The sequence below is a fragment of the Puma concolor genome, chromosome C1 (genome assembly GCF_028749965.1).
Source record: "Puma concolor isolate L17-30 chromosome C1, mPumCon1.1.hap2, whole genome shotgun sequence".
Classification (NCBI taxonomy): domain Eukaryota; kingdom Metazoa; phylum Chordata; class Mammalia; order Carnivora; family Felidae; genus Puma; species Puma concolor.
Genome location: NC_141674.1, coordinates 209,690,536 through 209,713,990, shown reverse-complemented (window position 1 = coordinate 209,713,990; position 23,455 = coordinate 209,690,536). Strand labels below are relative to the sequence as shown.

General features: G+C 41.0%; 1 protein-coding gene and 1 long non-coding RNA gene across 12 annotated transcripts in view; one reads left to right on the top strand and one right to left on the bottom strand.

Moving 5' to 3' along the window:
• Nucleotides 1-10,979, bottom strand: part of LOC147578707 (uncharacterized) — a 28,225-nt gene extending 17,246 nt beyond the window's left edge. The window contains exons 1-2 of the long non-coding RNA XR_015255587.1: nt 10,841-10,979; nt 9,482-9,641 (exon numbers count right to left, since the gene is read on the bottom strand). This is a non-coding gene — a long non-coding RNA (uncharacterized LOC147578707). The remainder of the gene's footprint in view (nt 1-9,481; nt 9,642-10,840) is intronic.
• The window catches only part of DOCK10 (dedicator of cytokinesis 10), a 271,165-nt gene that overhangs the window by 88,545 nt on the left and 159,165 nt on the right, over nt 1-23,455 (top strand). For 5 of the 11 annotated variants that reach the window (XM_086719763.1, XM_086719765.1, XM_086719769.1 and 2 more), the window contains exon 1: nt 11,204-11,428. The exons of the other annotated variants lie outside the window; for them this stretch is intronic. In XM_086719763.1, coding sequence (XP_086575889.1) covers nt 11,204-11,428 — 225 coding nt within the window. Of the gene's footprint in view, nt 1-11,203; nt 11,429-23,455 lie in introns of those variants that run through there. 11 annotated transcript variants of the gene reach the window in all.

The following is a 23,455-nucleotide window of genomic DNA, read 5'->3' as shown; positions in this document are numbered from 1 at the left end:
TAGCTCTGATCTTAAGAGAAACCTCCATTATCTGCCAGAAGGTCACTGGGCCTGAAAGCCATCACCAAGGAAATATTGAGGCTGAATAAGCTGCATTAGCATTGGGACCAGAGATTTTTTTTTTAAATTTTTTTAAGTTTATTTATTTTGAGAGAGAGAAAGAAAGAGAAGCAGGGAGGGGTGAAAGAGAGGGGGAGGGAGAGAATCTCAAGCAGGCTCTGCACTGAACTCAATGCAGGCCTCAATCTCATGATCCATGAGATCATGACCCAAGCCAAAATCAAGAGTCAGATGCTTAACTGACTAAGCCACCAAGACTCCTCTGGACCAGGGGTTTTCAAGCAAGTGTGATTTTTCCCTCTTCCCCAAACCCTCCAGAGGCCATTTGGCAATGTCTGAAGATGTCATTGGATGTCACAGCAGGGTGGGGTGGAGGGGATACTGGTATCTAGTGGGCAGAGGCCAGGGATGCTTGTAAACATCCTGCAGTGCACAGGACAGCCCCCTACGAAAAGAATGATCTGGCTCAAATGTCAGTATGTCGAGTTTGAGAAAACCTGATTCGGATGATAACTGAGAAACAAGTATGGCCAGAGTTACAAAAGTCCAAGAGATGGCCAACAAAGAGGACACGAAGTCAAATTGAAGGACAAATGAGGCCCATCTTAGGCCCAGTTTTCAATGGCTGGTTTCACTCCAAGGTTTTCTCCTCGGTCCCCCAAAGTTCAGGATGATGTAGCTAGTTAGTTCATTCTGCCTTATTGAGTATACATGAAGGAAAGAAACATTTGATTTTACAAGTAAGACTTTAGTATAAAGAACAATTTGCACTGGGAGGTGGGGCCCCACGGGTCACTGTTATATGATTTTCTGCCTAAGAAAACTATTAGGTGAACCAGCTTCTGAGTCATGGTTTCTCAAAGTGTAGTCCGTGGAGCATCCAGATGAGTCATCTGGAGGTTAGTTACAAAACCAGATTACCAGGCCCCCATCAGGCCTGCTGAGATCCTAGATAAGATCCAGAAATCCATATTTTTTAGCAACCTCCCCACGTGATTCATGCACTCACAAGAGAACCTCTCCCTTCAGCTTCCTATAGTGGCGACTTTCAAAGCCCTAGTATTGCCCAGGCCTGATTCACGTCTCCATGCCTGTGTGAAGTCTTTGGACACCTAGCTTCTGCCTTCTTGTATTTCCATAGAGTGTTTGATGTGTACCACTAGCTCTCATGAGGACTGTGGATGAGCACTCTGTCTTAACTCTCTCTACCACTGACACCTGGCATGGACCAGGACCTAGAAATTATCGACAAAAGATCAGCACCTCTCTGCATTTGCTGCCATTCTCATGAACCAGATTAAACAGATACTGGTGCCCCTATTAGGGTTGCCCAATCCTTGTTCGCCTGTTTCTCAGTCCTTCCCATGCACCCAGCAAGAACAGATAGCAGAAGGCTAATTTGTCCTCTAATGTGGGACCTTGACCCATCACACATCAAAAGGTCAACAATTTACCACAGTGCACGTAGCTACATAAGGGAAGTCCAACAATTAATTCTCTGAAAAACAGAAAGAAGCTCCTGATGGAAAAGCCAAGACCCTTCCATTATTCTCCCATTTCTACCTTGCAAGGCATTAAACACTTAAAATAAAGTATGCTGTTAGCTTTGTCTCCTCCTGGCAGAGGCCCTAGAAGATATGAATGCATTAAGATGCCATTAAAGAAATGGCTTGTGTGCAGACTGGTTGCCGAGGTACCCTAGGCCGTCTGTAGGACCCACCAGCAAGCCTCGTCAGTCTGAATATTTTGTTGCACATATGCTCTGGGTTTGGCATTTACATGACAATGCTTCCTTATCAAAATTGCTTAGGTAAAAATGCTTCATTGCCCTCCCTTTATAAAGACGCATCCTTCTGCAGTAAAAAGACCACCAGGAGAATAAAATACATGCGATGCCAATGTCATATAAATGAACCAATTTTTCCATCAGAGCTCAAAAGGTTTGAAAGACCTTGGCCTCTCCATAAAACTTGTGTACAATGTGATTTTCAGGGTAATTATTAAACCGTGGCTGACATTCATAGTGAAAGCAAGGTAATTAGCAATTAGAGTGACTACAGGAGGCCAGTTTTGGGTGCTTGTTTTATTTTAAGTGAAATAACTCTGGGGTGTAGTTAACTTTGCCAGCAGTGGGAAGGTCCCATGGGATCCGAGCCAGCCAGCAGAGACAACGCCCGTCTCTGGGGGAAAATGGCTATTGGGCAATAGTCCATATGATCAAAGATAATAGCATCGATTCAGAGTCCCTCAACTCCCATCTTCTGGGAGGCTATTGAATGTTTTCATCTGATCGTTTGTAAAAGAAATCATCTGCCTCAACCAGGAATGCCTTTCAGTCTTCTTTAAAAGATGGAAGAATCATTGTCCAGTAGAAACTATGTTGACTTGGGGTTGATTATTTTTTAATGGGAGAAGAACATGAGGTGAAGAATTAGCTGCCTGGCTTTTTAAAAAGCGTTAACCATCCAGCTATCTATATTTGTGTGAAACACAAGCCGAGAACACCATATAATAGCTGTGTACGTTTGCTGTTGTTATCGTCAGGTTGTTATGCTCTGGCTTTGAGCATGATGGCAGGGAATCTGAATTAAAGCATGGTCTCCATAAGAACGAATGCTTGCTTCTTAGCGGTTCTCCACTTTGCAACAGACCAAGCTAACGCTGAAGTCTTGAAGCCTCTCCCCAAAATTTCAAGGTGAATGATAAATAGCTAACTACCCATCAGGAAATTGAGAAAAGGGCAAACATTAAATCCAGTGTTCCTCATTTCCTGTATAATGTATTAAGAGAGTTTTGGGTGAGATATATAAATATCTCCAGGCTATAGTGTTTCTTCCCTGGAGAAGTTGGTGACCAACGTTAAGTCCGCCATAGAAAAGAAAAAAGCTATCACCGCTTCACTGATTGCCATTAGATTCTAAGATGGGCTCATGAGACTCTGTAAGGAACAAATGTTTTCCTCCCTTTCGCTCCCACATCAAATCCTGATTAAGTGGGAAACTTTGCCTCCTAAGACCCATTTAAATTCAGTAATATAACAATATCATTACCACTTGATACATGTTTGAAGGGCTATGAACAGAGATGTGAAGCTGAAAGTCATCAGAAGAATTAAAATTGAGAAGTCTAAAAGTAAATCAAATTTGGACCACAGACCTGAGAACACAGCCTTGAAGTTCTTTTGCATATGGTAGATGGAAGGCAATTTAGAAAGTTGAGAAGACACAGAGATAAAGGGGGAAATGCCTAAATCGTTTCTGCTTTGCTACTGGGAGCGGAAGTTAGGGGATAGGAAAAACTATTGTATTCTACAGACAGAGCCCACTGAAAGCTCTACACTTAGAAATAAGAGGCTTTGTTGTGTTCATTTAAGCCCCTCAAGGCTCTCTCAAGGTAACTGAGCTGTTCAGTCCCCACCTTTGCAGCAGGAAGTAATGAACTTCAGTAAAGAGCCCTGCTGCCAGGGTCGCTCAGGAGCGACCACAGAGAAGGAGGAAGTAGCTACTTGTGCTTTACTTCCTTGAAACAAGGTGGACGGTGGTGAGCTGAACCCAGAGGTGCAACCCTTCTTTGTCCTACGTGAGCGAAGCCCGGCAGCGCAGAAACCTGCAGGCAAAGGGGAAAATTGATTGGAAGTGGAAGAGAAAACATGAAAGGAGTTAGGCAAATATCCTCTAACAAAGCAGGAGTAATCACGGCAGATGCTGAAAAATTCAGCGGTGGAATAAATTGGAATAGAGAGATGGACCCAAGAGGCAGCGTGGAGACAGGTGGAAACGCACGGGAAACTGCTCTTATCGTGGGTTCGAACCAGGCTTTGCGGATTCACGCATGGCATCGTGTGTAGCTGTCCAAGACTTAACCATCAAGGTTCCAGTTACTCTGCAGTACTAACGTAGTTTCGGGGTGATTTTTATCAAGTTGGTGCAGATGCAGTGTCCGTGAAACCCAAGTTTCTGCCCTCTGGATTCTTAGATTCAGTGAGGATATCATTTGCCCATCATGCAGCATATTCAAATACGCTGTGAAATACGTTGTGAAATACACAAATACGTTGTGAAAACGGAGTTAAACATTTTAAAGATGACCTCATAGCTTGTTGCCTTAGCTCATAGCCTTTCTTTTCTGTGTCTCTGTGTCTGATTACTTCTCCACCGGTTTTCTTCTTCCGGATTTGTCTCCTTAGTCCTGATGCCCCTCCCCACAGCTACCATTGTCTTTCTCACTCTTATTTCACTGCTAGTTTTTTTTTTTTCCAGGAAGTGATCCAAAAGCCATTATTTCTGTTGCCTCTCAATCATTTCTTAGCTCCATTGCACCCTGCATCTACACTGCTCAGTGGAGCTGACAGTCAAATGCCAAGTATTGTCCTCACCTAAACCTTCTTCTCAGTACATTCATGATGTTAACCTTATTTGTAAAAGACTAAGCACAGGGGCACCTGGGTGGCTCAGTCAGTTAAACATCCGGCTTCAGCTTGGGTCATGATCTCATAGTTCCTGAGTTTGAACCCGGCATCGGCCTCTATGCTAACAGCACAGAGCCTACTTGGGATTCTGTCTTTCCTTCTCTCTCTCTGCCCCTCCCCCTGCTTGCCTGCTCTCTCTCTCTCTCTCTCTCTCTCTCTCTCTCTCTCCCTCTCTCTCTCTCTCTCTTTCTCACAAAAATAAATAAATAAGCTTTAAAAAACAGAAGATTAAGCACAAAAACCAAGCTGTACTCCAAAATAAGACTGTGTGGGAGACAGTTTTCCAAAGATGTTTTCCCAGGACTCTAAAGAGACCATGAGCCAGAGAATGCAGGCAACCTCCAGACACTGACAATGACCCCTGGCTGACAGCAAGGAAATGGGGACCTCAGTCCTACAACTGCAAGGAACTGAATTCTATCAATAACCTGAATGAGCCTGGAACCAGATTCTTCTCTAGCAGCTCCAGAAAGGGACACAGCCCTGCTGACATTTCGATTTCAACCTTGTGAGACTCCAAGCAGAGAATCACATTGTACCATATTGCACCCAGATTTCAGACCCGCAGCAACTATGAGATAAATAAATGTGTGTCGATTTAAGCCACCAAATGTATGCTACGCTGTTACAGCGACAATAGAAAACTAATACAGATGAACAGATCTGTTTCTCAAATTTCTGATGTCTTAGCATTCAAATTCCTGTTTCTTCTAAAGTATGGTTAATGTTTCCCATCTTAACTAACTTCTGAATATCCAGACTCTCATGTATTGAAAATTGTAAACTTACTCTCTTTGGGCACCATGGAGCCAGACTTTTGTGCACATATCTATACAAGAATTTGTGTGTTCGTGTATTTTGTGTGTATATGTATATGCATATGTAGGTGTCTCTGTACATAAATACAACCTATGTAGACCTGATAAATACTAACCGTACTCAGTAAATGCTTATATATGCAGACATATAGGAATTATGTGTGTGTATATAAAATATAGTTTTTTGCTCAAGGCCAGGTACTACTATGTATTACTTCACAACAAACTTATAAGCTGTATACTCACAGCTCCACTGAATATATAAAAAACAGGCAGACAGAGGTCAAGTAACTTGCCGGAAGTTATCTGATCGATGGCTGAAGAGTATTCAAATATAGATCTGTCTGGATCCAAGACTGAAAGGTCTTTATTTTTCATCTTGCTTTTCTTTCACGCTGAATCTCTTTGGCCATTCTAGGTCCTACATCCCCCTCTGCCCAGATGCCCTGTACCACCTTCCCTGAACTCCTTACCCCATGCACCTGGGTGCACTACCCTGGCAGTTTTCCCCCTTTATCTCTGTGTCTTCTCAACTTTCTAAATTGCCTTCCATCTACCATATGCAAAAGAACTTCAAGGCTGTGTTCGCAAGTCTGTGGTCCAAAATTTGATTTACTTTTAGACTTCTCAATTTTAATTCTTCTGATGACTTGCAGCTTCACATCTCCCACACCGACTCTTTTGTGAGTTCCAGGCACACATACAGCAATGGTGCTGGACATGTCTGCTTTCCTATCTTCTTGACCAAAACTCCAATATGTCTACATCAGCATTAGTAGGAAAAGAAGTCCTCTCTCCTTAGTACCCTATGCCCCACAGTCATCCATCTTGATCGCAAACTCAGAAACCTGCTAGCGTCTTCAAACCTCCCTTCTGCTTGAGAGCACGGGCTCTGGAGCTGGATTGCTTTGGTTGAAATCCCATCCATGCTACTTATTTCCTTTGGGACTTTGGACCAATCACTTACCTTCTCAGGACCCAAAGAGCTTCCTCTGTAAAAGCGGGGTGATGATAACAGTAATAATAATACCTAGCTCACAGGGTCACTGCATGGTTTGAAAAGGTACTGTAAACTTAGATCAGCACCCAGCACCCAGTACTTGCTCAGTAAGTTTCACCTACCATTCATTTTCCATTTAATTGCCACATCTTCGTTTATGATTTATGTTTCTGTTGCCCAGTTTTCTACCCTCCACCATTCTGTGTGATCATCTGGATTAATACAAACTGCTACCAAATGAATCTTCCAAAGGCCTTATTTTCATTGTAATGCAGAAATCCTTCAGTGGTTTCCCATGGCTTTCTGGATACAACGGGAACTTCCTGATCTTGGCATTCAAAGCTTTCCATGAACTGGCCCCTTGCCTCTCTTTTCAGTTGTTCCTACCTCTCTTCTCCCACTGAACCTTGGCTGCAGACAGGATGGACTTCCTACTTTTTTCTTAAACACACTGTTTAGGCCTGCTTGATAGCATTTGTAATAAGTAGTCGTTACGCTTACTGTGTACGATGCAATATGTTGACCCTGTTAAGTGTCACATCATTTATCCCCACCAAAACTCTTGGAGGTAGTTACTGGGCTATCCCTAGTATATGAGGGACGAGATGAGAAAACTGAGCCCTGGAGAGAGTGAGTGACTGTCTGAAGTGTCTATAGTGAGGCATCTGCAAACGTGGGATTTGAATCCAAGTTGATTCCAGATCCCGTGATTGTAACCATTCTGTCTTATGCTTTCTTTATGCTACATTCCTCTTTCCTGGGGGATCCTTTACCCTTCTCCCACCTATCAACCAAAGTCTTCCTTAGGTTCTACCTTCACTATAAAGCTGTCCTAGATTCCTTCAAACTCTAGCGAACTCCTTGGTCAGGTTCAAGCTTCTTCGGGCTAGGAAGGGCCTGTTGTATTTCTCATGAAGCTGGCAGTTCCTTGAGTGTAATACTTAATAAATTCTGATTATGAGTTGGTACCAGATTGCTTTACTAATGAGCTTGACAGTGAGTCCTGGTGGTTGAGCCAACTAACCTCTGACTTCCCTTTATTCCTGTTTTTGCCCTAGGTAGCCTTTTTTTTTTTCACCCAACACATATCTGAACCAGTGGAAGTCCCCAGTGGTGCCATCCTGTGGGACGCCCCACTCCGTGCTACTGGATTTCCCCCTCCTTTGCAGTCACCCCAAGTTATGTCTATCTGACAACTTCATATGTGGCCCGGCAACGCCTCCTTCTGCCAGTACATAAGGGAGCTGCAATGAACAGCTAAGCAAGAGGAGAAATGAGTCATTCTCATTTTGCAGAAGTTGAGGAGTGGGAGGGACTCCAGGATAAAGAACTGTGGCGCCTGAAGAGGAATAGAGGAAAGACTGGATGCAAATATTGGAAAGAGAGGAAGTCACACAAGAGTTGCTCAATATTATTAAATGCTTCATTACAAGACAACATTCCTACCTTCTAAAATCATGTGTTAGGGATATAGGCTACCATGGGTAAGAGGGTCCATGGGTGGACTTCCAAGATTTGTGACCTCCAACCATGCATGCACCTTTCCTTTTTTTAATTTATTTTTTTTAGTTTATTTATTTTTTGAAAGAGTGAGAAAGGGAGAGCAAGGGAAGGGCAGAAATAGTAGGAGAGAGAGAATCCCATGCAAGCTCCAAACTGTCAGCATAGAGCCCAGTGTGGGGCTCAAACTCATGAACAATGAGATCATGACCCGCGTTGAAATCCAGAGTTGGATGCTTAATTGACTGAGCCACCCAGACACCCCCATGCATGCACATTTTCTGAGTACTTACATCTTTCTGTGAGTGAGTCTATAGTTTTTACTAGTTTCTCAAACGGGTCCATAAAAAAAAAAAGGGTGGTAAAATACTATTTTCAGATCTTAAAATAGAAACATAATCTTACCCCAGGAAATCAGGTGACCCAGAGGTGGACTCTGATAATGTCGTATAAAGAAAAAAGTAAAAAAAAAAAAAAAAAAGTTAAATCTGAAAATTCTCCATGTGCTATGATATGCCTGCTCATCTAACAGTTGCTGAAGAGTTATGTAGATGGTATAATGTGTTTAGAGCTAACGACATACAGTGAAATTGCTAAATATTCAGTGACCACAGATCAAAAGGGCTTCTGCTACATGGAATCTTTGTTTGCCTACTTAAGCCAGTTTTAAAGTAATGATACAGTGTACTTCCCCATTTTTTATTTTTATCGTCTCTTACTATGTTTCTCATAGTTCTTTAAGGAAGCTTCCTCAGTGCCCACACTTGGACAAGGAAGGATCGGCATCTCTCTTTCTCTATCAGCTTGCTGCACGACAAGGTTGAGATAAATGAGTTGCTCAAGTCCGAGGTATATGTATGTGCTTCACCCAAGTCCGGTTATTACTGGAGCAAAAGGAGTGGCCTGTGTCAGTAAAAAAGCAACTTCGATAAAGAGGAAGGCTCATTAAATAAGCAGATGGCTTCTATTTAGGCCATTGGTGTTTGGACGAGCTGGTTAAGTGAGAGTTTTCCTGAAGATCACCACCTTCGCTACAGAATCTAGAACCATGTTTGCAAAAGGGGCTTCTCAGGGTCAGATGAGAATGTCTTATTCCAGTGTCTCTGTGCCCAAAACAAACAAACAAACAAAAAGGTGGGGGGCAGAAAGCCACAGTTTTAAGTTGATGGTCAAAAGAGTCTTTTCTGGGACCACTCACTTCTGGGTGGCCTCATGCAAGGCAGCCATCCCGCACCTGGACTCTTAAACATGTTGAGCGCTAGAGAGAGAAGACAAGGCTCTGGAAACAAAAGCCTCGAGAACAACCACAGTGTATTTGCTCGTCGTCTCCTGCTGCCCCAACACTCCCCCTTTCTGTCTGTGGTTGAATCCTACTTCCGGCTAGGGCAGGAGCAAAAGGTATCAGTGAGTCAGCAGCCTCGTTATTTTTCTTTCTTAAAGTTCAAAACTCTCAGAATACTGGGAACCCTTTGCAAAGAAATTGCTCTCCCGGTTAAGTGTCGTATCTGTATCCGCAGTGCATGTCTTATTGGACTCTGCACAGATGTGCCCTTGACAAATGCCTTTGGAACTGACCCTGTCTGTTATAAAAGCAGGCATAACGACTCTTCATAATGCTTCTCCCTCAGGACTTACCACCTGGGAAGGTTGGCAGGGCTTACTTCTGTCTTGGTGGTCATGGAGATCAGGACTCAGTGGACATATTCCTTCGACCATCTTTATAACCCACATTATGTCTCACGGGCAAGCAGCGGTTTCATCAGACTGGTGGGCACCACTGGAGAGTAGGCTCATCCTGCAGTGAAGAAACAAAATTTTTTCGGATCCCATCTTTCAAGTGTCTAATCAATTAATTCCTAGTCCCATGGCCTTCAAATGTTTCTTACCTCATGCACCTAGTAGACAAAATTTGCCTACACTCCCATAGTCTCTGCGTATGTGTACGAATTCTGTTGTTCTTATCAATAGCTAGTATTTCAAAACACAATATGCATGTGGGACAAGGTTCATTGTTAGGCATAATAAATGTGAGGCCCTCATTTATTCTTTCATTAAACTTAAGAGTTTCATACTGAGAAACTTCTGGGTGCTGAGCTCTGTTGTCATCACTGAAGATACGGTGAATGAAAACAGACAAGGGGCTCAGTTAAGCGTGCGACTTCGTCTCAGGTCATGATCTCACAGCTCCTGAGTTGGAGCCCCGCGTCGGGCTCTGTGCCGACAGCTCAGAGCCTGGAGCCTCCTTTGGATTCTGTGTCTCCCTCTCTCTCTGCCCCTCCCCAACCTGTGCTCTGTGTGTGTGTGTGTGTGTGTGTGTATGTGTGTATGTTATTTATTTCTAAAAAATAAATAAACATTTATAAAAGAAAACAGACAAAATTTCCACTCTCATGGAGCATAGAGTCGAGTGCAGGGAGAGAAATCATAAGCAAAATAAATAAGTACAATGTATGGTAGTGTCACAGGCTAGCAAGTGTCATGGAGAAGAATAAAACAGGAAGGAGAATTCAGGTGCTTTTGAAGGGAGAGTTGCATTTTAAATAACCCAGAGAAAATACAGATTAGGGAATTAACTATTTAACAGTTTGTAACCATCTGACTGAGAATCAAGGTATCCTCGTCAATGTCTATCACCTTACATAGCAGTCAAGTACAGTTTCTTTTTTTTTTTAATTTTATTTTAAACTTTAATTCATTTTGAGAGACAGAGAGAGACAGAGTGCAACTGAGGGTGGGGCAGAGAGAGAGGGAGACACAGAATCTGAAGCAGGCTCCAGGCTCTGAGCTGTCAGCACAGACCCCGATGGGGGCGTCGAACTCACAGACCGTGAGATCATGACCTGTGCCGAAGTCAGGCACTTAACCGATTGAGCCACCCAGGCGCCCCTCAAGTACAGTTTCTTTATTTAGATAACCAATATCAGTAGAATTCTAAGTTCTCCTTGTGTCCTAAAGTGATCATCTTGGAAGACCACTAACTTAATCTACACTTACCTGCGCAACTGCTTGAAACAGACTTCTCAGATCCTAGGTATATTATGACAGTTTACCTTTGGGATCTAGCCAGGATGATGAAGTTCGGTGGCTGTTTAGGTGGCAGACGTGGAGGCCTACAGTCAATCAGCTCTTTGATCCAATCTTGATTTGGTTCCACAGTTGATTTTTACATCTTATGGTTTGTTTGGGTATGAGCAATTCTCTTAAATGTCCAAAGCCATTTTTATGTTATTGTCTTACTTTAGACAAGGTGATTAGGGAGAATATATGCACAAAAGCTTACTTAACTCAACAGCTGGTAGTTACAGGAAGCGGTAACTTGGTTTTCTTTTCCTTTCTGTTGAGTTCTGTTAGTGTAGCATGAGCATTTCCCGTTTTACCAGAGAAGGAGGATTTGTTCGGCCTGGTGAAGCTTCAGAAGGAAGGTGTTTAACGAAATTGGTATTGTTAAATATTTCACGACTCGAGGAACAGGATACAATGAGCTTCCGAGGAAAGGTCTTTAAACGGGAGGCCAGTGAATTTCGGAAGAAGAGACGAACGGTGAGGAGAATAAATCAAGAAGAAATCCACAGATTTACCTCTGTAGGTATCCACAGGTCAATGTTTGTTTTTCATCTTTTCTTCAATACTTAAAAAAGAGAGATCTGTCCTGGGGTGGTGTTCTAACATAGGCTGTGGGCAAGGTCCCAGACAGAACAGAATATTCTCTTTGGCTCATGAATATCCTCTTTTACTTACATCATTATTTTTTAATTACTTGTATCATTGTGTTAAAACATATGGAGAGAGGATTGAAATAGCTAAACAATTACTAGAATATTTTCATTTTTAAGGAAAAGCCTACAATGACCTCCATTAAGACTTTGACCAATGACTTGTGTGGAATTGTGGGTTTTTTTTTAAATTACTGCTCTATTTTGATCACATATCACTCATTTGTTTTAAAATCCTGAGAACAGTCCAAATTATGAAAGAAAGTATAAATAAATATTTGATTAAATGAGCCAAGTAAGAAAGTAAAAAAAAAAAAAACTAATAGGTTTCAAGGGTTAAAACAGTTGGGTTTGTTTATGGCTAAAAATGTTTCTGCCTGATTATTGTTTGCAAAGAAAATGAGTGCTCTGGAAATGTGTACTTATTATGGAATTCTAGATTTCTATCTGTAAGAGCTACCACTGTTGAATGTCAGAGCCTGTTGCTGGAGTGCATCTGTGACCCACATGGAACGCGGAAGGCCCACTTTGTATGATAAATGGCCACGGCACATGACCAGGCAGCTCTTTTTACAGAATGTTCTTTTACAAAGTAGTTCAGGGTTTGCTTGCTTTCTTCAGGGTAAGGGTTCTCAACCTCGCCAGTATTGCCTTCTTGGATCCGAGATTTCTTTCTTGTTCCAGGCTTCCCTGGGCGTTGTGAGATGATGGTTAACGACATCCCTATTCTCTACCTACTGGTTGCAAACACTCCTCAATTGTGACAATCAAAAATGTGTCCAGACATTGTCAGATATCCCCTTGGGCAAGGAGGGAGATCGTCCTGGTTGAGAACCCCTGCTCTAGGGGTAAAAATCTTTTTTGTTCATATCATCGTCTTTAATCTAGAAACAGAGCAGCTTTAAAAAACATTACATCGGTGATGATGTAATGATTATTTATGAATAGTCATTTAGTGCATGTGAATAATCAAATTAATAGTCACTTAACCCTTGATAGGCCCAAATCAGGTGCCAAATATGTCTCCAGTAATAGTGGTTCTCTTTATATTTACCATCTATTTGGTAGTCATTTAACATGAATAGCATTTATCAGAGGTCTGGCTCATAGCATTTGTGACGTGTTGTTGTTCGATCGGTTTCTGTCTCTGTGTCTCTGTAGTGCATGTCTCCCGTTGAGAAACACGAGCAAATGAGCCTTTCCACCTTGTTCCCATATCTCTCTACCCAGTGTTTCATAAGTGGAATGTGCAGAGTCCTGAACCCAACCTCTGGGTCACCATGGGGCCCCCGAGGGTCCCCAGCTGTGTCTTGTCTACTGGCCCCCCAGTAAACATCATCAGTTTTTTACTTTTAGCCTGTGAAAGAGGATACGTGTTTGAAAAGCTTGTTTGGTTTGCGATTCGTTTAACCTTTAGAACAGTCCAAAAACTATACTTTCCCCGTTGCCTTTCGCTTGGTGGAATTCAGAAGTCCCGTGGACGATGCCACTGTGAGGGTGACTTCCTGTGACCGCTAGGAGATGACATACTGGAGAAGAACATGTCTATCTCACGCAGACCACCCATACAGCTTGGCAACAGGACAGTCCCCAGGGTCTTACCATATAATGAAGCTAATCACTCTAGGAATTATCTTAATTGAATTTGAAGGCATTGCTACTAAGCACTATGGGAAAAGCAGCCTGTAAGGACAGAGTTCTCCCACAGCGGTTAGTAGCTGTGCGTTCACATTTAATTAAGATCATTCATACAGTGATTAGCTTTCTTCCGCGGAAGGCACTGGGGACTTCCTGCTAGCTACCACCACCAGCCTTGGTCTTCCTGAGATAGGCTATCTCCTTTTGCAGAGTGTCTCTTCTATCGACTGGGGTGTTTCTCAATCCATCCTGAAGTCTCATTCCCAGATGTGGTTTTTATTTTTGGAAAAAAGAATCCAAAGAAGTGAAGCACGTGATTAGATGGGGGGTCATTCTGTCCGACCGTCTCACCTACTCTCCGTAGGACCTTGAGTAGATTACAGAAATTACTCTGAACCTCGGTTTACTCTGCCCCAAGATGTTCGTCACAATACCTGTCTATCGTAAGATTGCTTATTGGATTTCAGTTTGACCATGTGCCTCCTGAACGTGATGTGAACACCGTAAAAAGTGGGGAGTAACCGCGTCACGTCTGTCGTATTAAGAAAACCAAGTAAAGTACTTCCATTTCCAAGGGCAAGGGAAGAGGGATTATAATCGTAGTGAGAATGCCTTTTCAGTGACTGTGTATTGAAGCCACTGGACTATATAGGTGACTCCTTCCTCCTGGGAGCCTTGCACAAAGATGAAAGGTGACAGAGTCACTCAGTAGACAAGATGGGCATTCAGGGGTCCCAGATCGCTCTATGCGTTGGTGGACCCTGCCTTAGAAACGTCTTGTGTTTTTTTTTTTTTTCCCCACCAGTGCACTAATGCACACAAAGCCACATTGGACTTTCCACAGCATGATTATCTAAGCTTTCTAAAAGCTAAACCAGTATCTCTAGACAAGCTTCAGAGACAGTTTTGATAGGTGATAAGGAAGAAGCAATTCAAGTGACAAAAGGCCCAACACGTGAAGACATGGCGTGAGGTTATCTCAGAGAATAAAAAAAAAAACTTTCTTTTGAATTTTTTGGATATACTGATATTGTAGTGAAAGGAGAAATAATGACTGCTCTGGATAATTGTGATAGGTTATCTGTTTTTATACTGGTCATGTAGATTTCGAATGCCACAAACCTTTTCCTGCTCTAAGGCAGATTTAGAAATGGTTTCATTTCACAGTAATCTAGAATACTTCACCAGAACACTGTGGCTTCCTAAAACGCGTACAACCCAGACTTGGTACTCTCAGGACACAGACCGACAGTTGTGTTTATTTTGTTTTCTTCAGATGCTGTTTGAAGCTGTTTATCTAACTCTGTTGGAATTTTTAATTGTTTTGGAAGTTTCCCTCATTAATCCTGTTTTCAAGTGAACTGGCTAAGACATGGCGTCACCTATTTGAATCCACTTGTCACAGTCAATATACTGTATGAGAGCAACTGCATTATGAGAGAAGTTCAAGGAAAATGAAACCTCTTTGTTAGATTGTCAAGTAGAACTACTTCTGTTGATTTTTCTAGTGTGCATGGTACTCTGTAGATGTTTTTTTAAACTGGCTTTCTATTTTTATTTATTTATTTTTTTAACCAAATCATTCGGTGTGATCTCTGGTACATCGGAAGTCAATAAAAAGATCACTTCCTCCCTAAATCGCATGTCCTAATTTGGAAAGATTAAATACACGATTAAGTTGAATTAGTATATCAATCATCTGCACAGTCAGGAAAAAAAAATGAAAAATTCATTTAAATAAATGTGTGTTGTTATTTTTAAGTTATTACTGGTTTGTGGGTCATGAATCGACAGGATTTGAGACTATTTGGAGAACTTTGGATACACATGAAAATCCTTGCTCTCCTCTTTCATAATAGCCTATTAGCACTTCAATAGAAATGAAAACTGTTGGGGCACCTGGGTGGCTCAGTCGGTTAAGCGTCTGACTTCAGCTCAGGTCATGATCATGATCTTGTGGTTCATGAGTTCTAGCCCTGCTTTGGGCTCTGTGTTGACAGCTCAGAGCTTGGAGCCTGTTTCGGATTCTGTCTCCCTCTCTCTGCTCCTCCCCTGCTCCTGTTTCTCTCTCTCTCTCTCTCTGTCTCTCTCTCTTTCTCAAAAATAAACAAATATTTAAAAAATTGAAAGCTGTAGAAAGATAATCTAATCTGAACATCTTTAACATATCTCTCACATACATCATTTTTATATAATGTATTGCGCTATATATATAGCCCTTTAAGTGCATTTTTAATCTATTTTTCCATGTTTATGTGAACAGCCTTTCTCCCTGGTCATCTGTACCTCCTTCTTACTGCCACTCCTTGTTCCATACAGACATTCACAATTACCTGTTTGAGCTATTTCATAATGAGCCAATTAGCTGAAAGGAAGCACAGGCAAGGGTCCCAGGATTATGCGCGAGGGTAACAAACAATGAAACAGGACTGAATCCGGGTTCAAACAATGGAAAGTAGGGCTAAGAGCTATAAATGGACGGTTGAAGAAAGCAAAAAAAAGCTGGAGTCATGGGTGGGGGGATCTGAATTCAATCCAGGCCGTGGAAATGGAGAAGTGTAAATTGAAACTTGATTTAACCCAACAGTCTAGGCAGGGGACTCTGAGTGTGGCTGTAGCAACAGGGTGTACGTAGCCAGGTAGCTGCAGAGAAGACGCTTCCAAAATGGACTCAGGAAAGGCACCTTCCACTTAAGCAAGAATGAGCTTAGTTTCCTCAAGACTGACTGTCAAAAGAAGGGGAAGAGACAAGGTAGAGAAGAACTGCCAACCTGGCAGAGTCAATTCCATGATGACACCCTTTATTACCTCTGAGCGGGAGGTGGACCGTTGGTCCGGGAGGGAGTAGGGCACAATGGGCAGAAAGTAGCACCGTGATCCCAACAGATCTTTTTGTTCCCCAGATGGTGGTTATGGCCCAAAACTTTTGGAATCTGGAGATTCTCTCAATTAGTGGCAATTTCCGTTGGATCTGTGACACAAATATTAGCTAGCATTCTGTATACACTGCCTTAATATCCCTTTCATTTCCTATTCTCCATCCTCCTTACCCTCTTATAAATATTTTTCTGTCCTCTTCCCTAAGGTGCCCAGTGACTTCACCTTGTCGCAGCTCACAAAGGGAGCAGGAATCATACTCAAGACTATAGCTGTATTTCAGCAGCCTCCCTCCGAGAGAGCAGGGGCAGAGGGGGAAGCTATTGTGTTTCCTCTTCCTGCAGCACTGTGACTGGTGGCGTAGAGAGAACCATAGGTTTTGACACTGAGCTGGATTGCAATTCCAGTTCATCAGTCAGCCTGCCGACCCAAGTCCTCAGAATCCAAGTTTCTGCATCTGTACAAAAAAGCAGTGATGATCTCTTCTAGGCTTTATAGGGATGTTCAGTGAGAGAAAGTGTTAAATACTCTCACGGTCCCGGGTGATAGGGCATATGACCCTAGCGAGGCCCATTCAGCACTTCCCTCTAGAACTCTGAATCTTGAGTGGAGAGATGCCAGGATCCCACACGACTGACCTTCAGTTCCAAACATTGAGACTCACCAAGACTGTTCCTAATAGGGGTGGGGAGAGAAGTCCACAGAGGGAAATAAAATGCTAGTACAAAAAAGAAATCAGGGCAGGTGTCGTCTGGGCCAAAAAACAACAAATGCCCACGATGCATATTCAATCTCAAGTAGCCAAGAGTAAGGAAAGAAATAAAAGAAGGAGCTGACTGTCATTATTGGAGAGATCTATTGAAAATATAAGATGCATGTTGTTGACAAAACCATTTACATTCATGTATGTGTGTGTGGCATGTATGTGTTTATGTATATATGTACACACACACACACACACACACACACACACACACACACTCCTCGTACTCAAGCCAAAAGTTCATTTGTGTGGCTGTTAACGTTCTAGAATAGTGTCAGAGTTTAAGCCAGTGGAAGCCTTCATGACAGATTTCACGTGAATTATCTAAAATTCCCAGCAGTTAGCTCTAAGGCATTAATTTCTCTGGTATCAGGCAGACTTGTAATTGGGTTGTGATGTATTTTTAATCATATTTATTATCTTTCAAGTGTTTCTAGAAAACTAAATGAGACATGTAATTAAATTTGATTTAGATCTTTTTGGATCTTTTCTACTTCCTTACAAGCCCCCGTGTTAGATGGAGAAGCAAACACTCTTATATATATTATCATTTGTTATACAAAGCTGTGTGAATTTTGATGTGCTGCTAAGAGGTATATCTGGTCAAATTTCCTTAAAAAGAAAATAAGCCTGTAAAGGTCTGGTTTCAGTTTGAAAGTACACCTTAAATCATAGTTCCTATAAATCTCATTTGTATCCTCGGTTTTCCTAATAACATTAAGAGTTAACAAAATGGAATATTCTGATTTTTCGAACTGTAATGTTTCTGTTAAATATGATGACTTACCTTCCTTTATATTTGCAAAGGACTTTATAATTTACCAACTTTAACCTGCTTCGTTTCACTAAAATGGACCGAGACATTTAAAGAGTTACTACTGGTTGATTTCTTCTGAGATCTGTGTCCGTTTTTGTTACCAAGGGAACCATTTCCAAATTCAGCTTAATCTGAGCTTGCCCAGCTGTACAATTCTTAACTTTGATTTAGCTAGTGTTTTTCCATTCTCATGAAACTGTGTACTTCAAGGCAGAGCGGAGGTCAAAGGGTCAGCATAAGATGGCTTATTCCTTACTTAATCATTTCCTTTTTGGTAAGAAAAGCTAGTCTTGTTTTCTGAAGCTCAAACATTTGAGAGGTTGTCCAGTGAAACTCCCTTTGATGAAAGGCTGAATTAAATCTGTCACACGACCACAGGCTGACAGCTGTGGCCATGGATACAGCTGTATGGGTTCTTTCCAATTCTGTCATTTATTTTAAACACAAATAGTGTGGAAGTTGGTTCCATTCCAGTTGTACGAAGGCCAAAGGGTCCTGGATTAAGTTAAGGTCTAAAGAATCCATGTGTCATTTGTATTTTTATTTCCTCTAAGAAATTTAATCAGTTATCTGGATAATGCTTAAATTAGTTAACAGCTGTGTTGCTTCTAATTTGTCTTGGAGATCTTGAGATTGGAATTCTTTTTAGGGTTTCTTTAAAAACCCTGTGGATCCTCAATGTCAGTTATTTGTTTGTCTGTATGCCAAGATGTGAAGAGGATGTTTAAATAATTGGCATCTCATGCCTACTATATTGGTCCTGAAGTAAATATCAATTTTTATTTGTTTGTTTTCCTGGATCATTAGCCAAAATGAATGGTTTTGTAAGGTGAAGAAGACACTCAGCTATCAGTTAATTCTGGTATGAATATTCAAATTAGAATAAATGTTCAGATATCTGGCAAGGACAAGGCTGATTGGGGAAGATTAAGAAAGTCCCAACTAGCATCACGGAGGGCAAGTGTGTCACAGAAAGATTATAAAGGTTCTCCAAGGTAGGGAGAAAATCTTTTTTTCATAATAGCGTTTCCTGGAAAGATCAGATTTTTCTGAAAAGGAGAACCACGGGAAACTAGTTCAGATCAACAAACTAGAGTGACCTCAAGGGTGAGTAGCGAGTCTTGGCTCCCTAATTACACTTGAAATTTAGAACACAAATCTGTGACCTCCCAAAATGAAGGATCCTAAATCCCATTAACCACTTTCCCTGATTAGGTCTTAGCGATCTTGTTTACTTCCAGTACTGATAAACTTGACCTGCATGAATGTAGGTGAGACCTACAGAAAGACATCCTATATCTCCAACTTGATTGTCTCTAGGTATGAGTTTAATACTAAACTAATCTTAAATTTAATCTTTTTTTTTTAATTCAGAAGTATAAATACATAAAAATGTTTCCTAGGCTGTTTCTCAAGGTAGAATTTCAGGCAGAATTTCATAGTCACTTTCATTTGCTGACGTACTTGATTAAGTAGGTTTCCTTCCTTTTTTCTTTGCAGGGTACAGCAGCCTGACTTGATTCAGGCAATTCACAGTGTAGATGCTGCCCTTTTTAAAAAAGATGTCAGTGTTTTCCTTATGTTATTAGTTCTTTTGCTTCCACAGAATAGCTAGCTATTAAGTTTTTTTTTTTGTAAGGAAATTTAGATAATAAATACAGAAGCATGTACCATAGTTTCTGGGTACATGAGGAATTTAGTGTAATGGATTTAATTGATTGGTTGCATTGACTTGGTTTTGGTATATGCTTTTGGGTAAAACGTGTAGGGTAATTTCAGTGTGCTTTTCAAAGACAGATCTATATTTGTCTGGCATTCGGTCGTTCGCTTAATACCCTCTCATACTTCATGTCCTTGATCCTTATAATAACACTGCTGTAAGCAGGAAGTCGCCCTTTGACTCCTTTAAATCAGCCTCACTCAGTCTCAACGTAAGTACCTTGTCCCAGTTACACAGCTGGTAGATAAAAGACTGTGGCCCTCCAACTACAGATTCTGACTTCTCATCATTTGCCATAACGACCAATGCACAGAGGCGTTTAAGGAACTTAACAGATGTCTGTGGTTCCCTCCAGAGCTCAAAATACTTTTCATTAATACATTGCTAATTGTTCTCCTTTTTTGCTGATGGTAGATTCTAGGACCACATACATAATCTGTAATTATTTTCTCCAGTCCTCTTTCCCCAGTGTTTTATATGTCTTTTTTTTTTTAGTTACTTGAGGCTGTTACTGGTTGAACCTCCATGCAAAGTTCCTGCTACGATTTTTGAGGTTTTCTCTCTGGTATGTCTTCAAAGGGTAAACAGTTTTAAAATCAAACAATTCCCCAGTGTTTCCATGAAGGCATGGTAGCTTTGAAAGACCAAGTTCATTTTTTCACCATGATGAAAGCAGTACACGTTCATTGTAGAAAATTTGGAAAATGTGAGAAATCAAAATAGCAAATACCTAAATCTCATAACCCATCCCAATATAATAACTGATCATATATAGATCTGTATCTCTAATCTGCTTTCTTTAAAGTTTTTAGATCTTATGCAGATGAAAATGAACTTTAAATTTAATTCCTCTCTACTCCTGAAACCAATACTGCTCTGTATGTTAACTACCTAGAATTGAAACAAAAATTAAAAAGAAACAGGCAGAATTCCATGAAAAATAAAATGAATGAGGGAAACAAAATTTAAGATTGTATCTTCAAAGCACTTAGAATAGACCGTTTAAGCACTTTTGAAAAAAAAATAATAAAATAAACAATAATTAATACATTTAAATTCTGGTGTGCAATATTTATTCTCATTTTTATTTAACAATAATACATAAGCGATTTTGCTTGTTATTACAAACTTCCAAATCTCAGTTGAAATGAGCATGTTTTGTTTCCTAGAATGGATGTGCCATAATTTCATTATAACTCCTTATCCTCAATGATTTACTGTTTCCCATTTTTAGCTGGCCTTGTCCTTCAGGCCTTACTATCCCTTAGAGGTCTAAATATTTTGGATTCAAACTTTCGTATTGTAATATGCATGCATCTTGAACAAGTCTCTCCTTTTGCAGCAAATCTCGCCATTTTGGACATCTTGATCACGGACCCCACCTTCCTATTCCCCACCCCCCCCCCACCCCGGGCAAAAGCCAATCATATGCAAAACATTGTTACTATCCTTACTGAAGAATTGAAGAGTTACAAGGAGGAAACCGTGGCAGATATTGCACAATCATTCATTAGTGTGTTTTAACCCACATCCTATTTCCAGTGTCCTTCCCCAAGCCCATTAGAGCAGTAAGCCTCTCTCCACTTCACACAAGTCTGAAAAATATCAATCGTTGTTTCTGAGCAGCAGCTCCAGTGTCTTCACTTTGGGGATATAGCCTCCATCATCTTGCCTTCCTTTCTTATCCCTCCTGGATTAAGGTGAATATATTTTCTATGCTGTTACGAAGATAATATTGCAAAGACACTATTTTATAAATCTTGGCTTATATGTGGAGTTATTTCTTAAAAACATAGTCTCAAGAACAGAAATTCCTGGGTGAAAAGATATAAACTTATTTACTCAACAGATATTTACTGAATGCCTCCTATTTGCTCTCTGTACACATTCAATTTACAAGGCAAGTGCTTTAAATTCATGACTAGTGAAAATGTAAACTCACAGACTTTATCTACTTCACACTTATGTAATTAGTACTGTGGGTATGGTGCTATTCTAAAAGCATAACTATATTATCTCATTTAATCCTACAATGTAGTTCCTACTAAGATATCCATTTTGCAGTTTATAAACTAAGGTACAGAGATTCTTTTTTTTTTAATCCAAGTTAGTTAACATATAGTGTAATAATGAGTCATGACTCACATATAACTCCCAGTGCTTATCCCAAGTGCCCTCCCTAATGCCCATCACCCATTTAGCCCATTGCCCCACCCAACATCCCTCCAGTAGCCCTCAGTTTGCTCTGTACTTAAGAGTCTCTTATGGTTTGCCTCCCTTTGTTTTTATCTTATTTTTCCTTCCCTTCCCCTGTGTTCATTTGTTTTGTTTCTTAAATTCCACATATGAGTGAAATCGTATGATATTTGTTTCTCTGACTGACTCATTTCACTTAGTATAATACACTCTAGTTCTACCCACATTGTTGCAAATGGCAAGATTTTGTTCTTTTTGATCGCCTAGTCGTACTCCACTGTGTGTGTGTGTGTGTGTGTGTGTGTGTGTGTGTGTGTGTACCATATTTTCTTTATCCATTCATCAGTTGATGGACATCTGGACTCTTTCCATAATTTGGCTATTGTCGACAGTGCTGCTATAAACTTTGGGGTGCATGTGCCCCTTCGAATCAGCATTTTTGTATCCTTTGGATAAATACCTAGTAGTGCAATTACTGGGTCACAGGGGAGTTCTATTTTTAGTTTTTTGAGGTACCTCCATACTGTTCTCCAGAGTGGCTGCACCAGTTTGCATTCCCACCAGCAGTGCACAGGGTTCCCCTTTCTCCACATCCTCACCAACATCCGTTGTCTCCTGGGTTGTTAATTTTAGCCATTCTGACAGGTGTGAGGTGGTAACTCATCCTGGTTTTGATTTATATTTCCCTCACGATGAGTGATGTTGAGCATCTGTTCAAATGTCTGTTAGCCATCTGGTTGTCTTCTTTGGAAAAATGTCTATTCGTGTCTTTTGCCCATTTCTTCACTGGATTATTTGGTTTTGGGGTGTTGAGTTTGGTAAGTTCTTTAGAGATTTTGGAGACTAACCCTTTATCTGATATGTCATATGAAAATATCTTCTCCCATACTGCCAGTTGCCTTGTAGTTTTACGGATTGTTTCCTTCACTGCACAGCACAGAGATTGTAATTAACATGCCCGACATTGCATACCCATAAGCAGAATTCCAGACAGAACCCCAGGAATTCTGGTTCCAGAGTGCATGTTACCCTCTCTGCTCATCTCAGCATAGAACACCTGTAATCACACTCTACCTTTTGCTTTGGACTCTGTAAAACAAGGCTGGCTAGTCTAGGTTGTTTCTTAGTTAGATTGTACTTCTGGAGAAAAGGCTAGGTTGGTAACTTAGTCATGTAACTTTTCATTGTTGCATGCTTCAAATGCTTAGGTCTTCGGTGTCATTTTTTGCCCCTGTAATTTTGAATTATAATTACAAAATTAATTCAGATCCTTGCAACAGTGTACTGTGCTCTTGAAATTTGCATCTTTAACTAAGGCACGGCCAGTCTGCTTTCCAAGCAAATTAAACGGCTCTTGACAGCCTTGGCTATTACTAAGATGGCAGGTTTACCAACTCCAAGGCTTAGACACCGTGTTGGCATTCCATGAGAACTGGTGGAATAAGAAGAGGAAAAGAGAGCATTTGTGTTTGCGACAGGAGCCCGTTCTTCTGCAGTGAAGTTGAATTGGAGGCGAGCTGTGGATTTGCGGAAGTAGATCAAACAAATCTCTCAATACGTAGGAGAAGAACAGGGCCTATTACCACTGTGGCATAACACCAGCCCTGTTGCATAATAACAGATACTGATGGGTGCCTTTTCCCATGCCTGGAGCGATTGTAGAACAGCTAATGAAATTCATTAGTCATTTGAGAGAGAGTAAGAGTAAAAAGCACTATAAAAATCCAATCCAATTCAGGGCAATCTTGGCACATGCCTTAGCCCAGTTGGTGCATTTCCAAAAGAAGGAGGCACATTAAATTCAGGAGGGACAACGCAACTGTTCTAAGGCTATAAATCAATGCTACTCAGTTCTCATTTGCACTCAACATCTCTGCAAGGAACA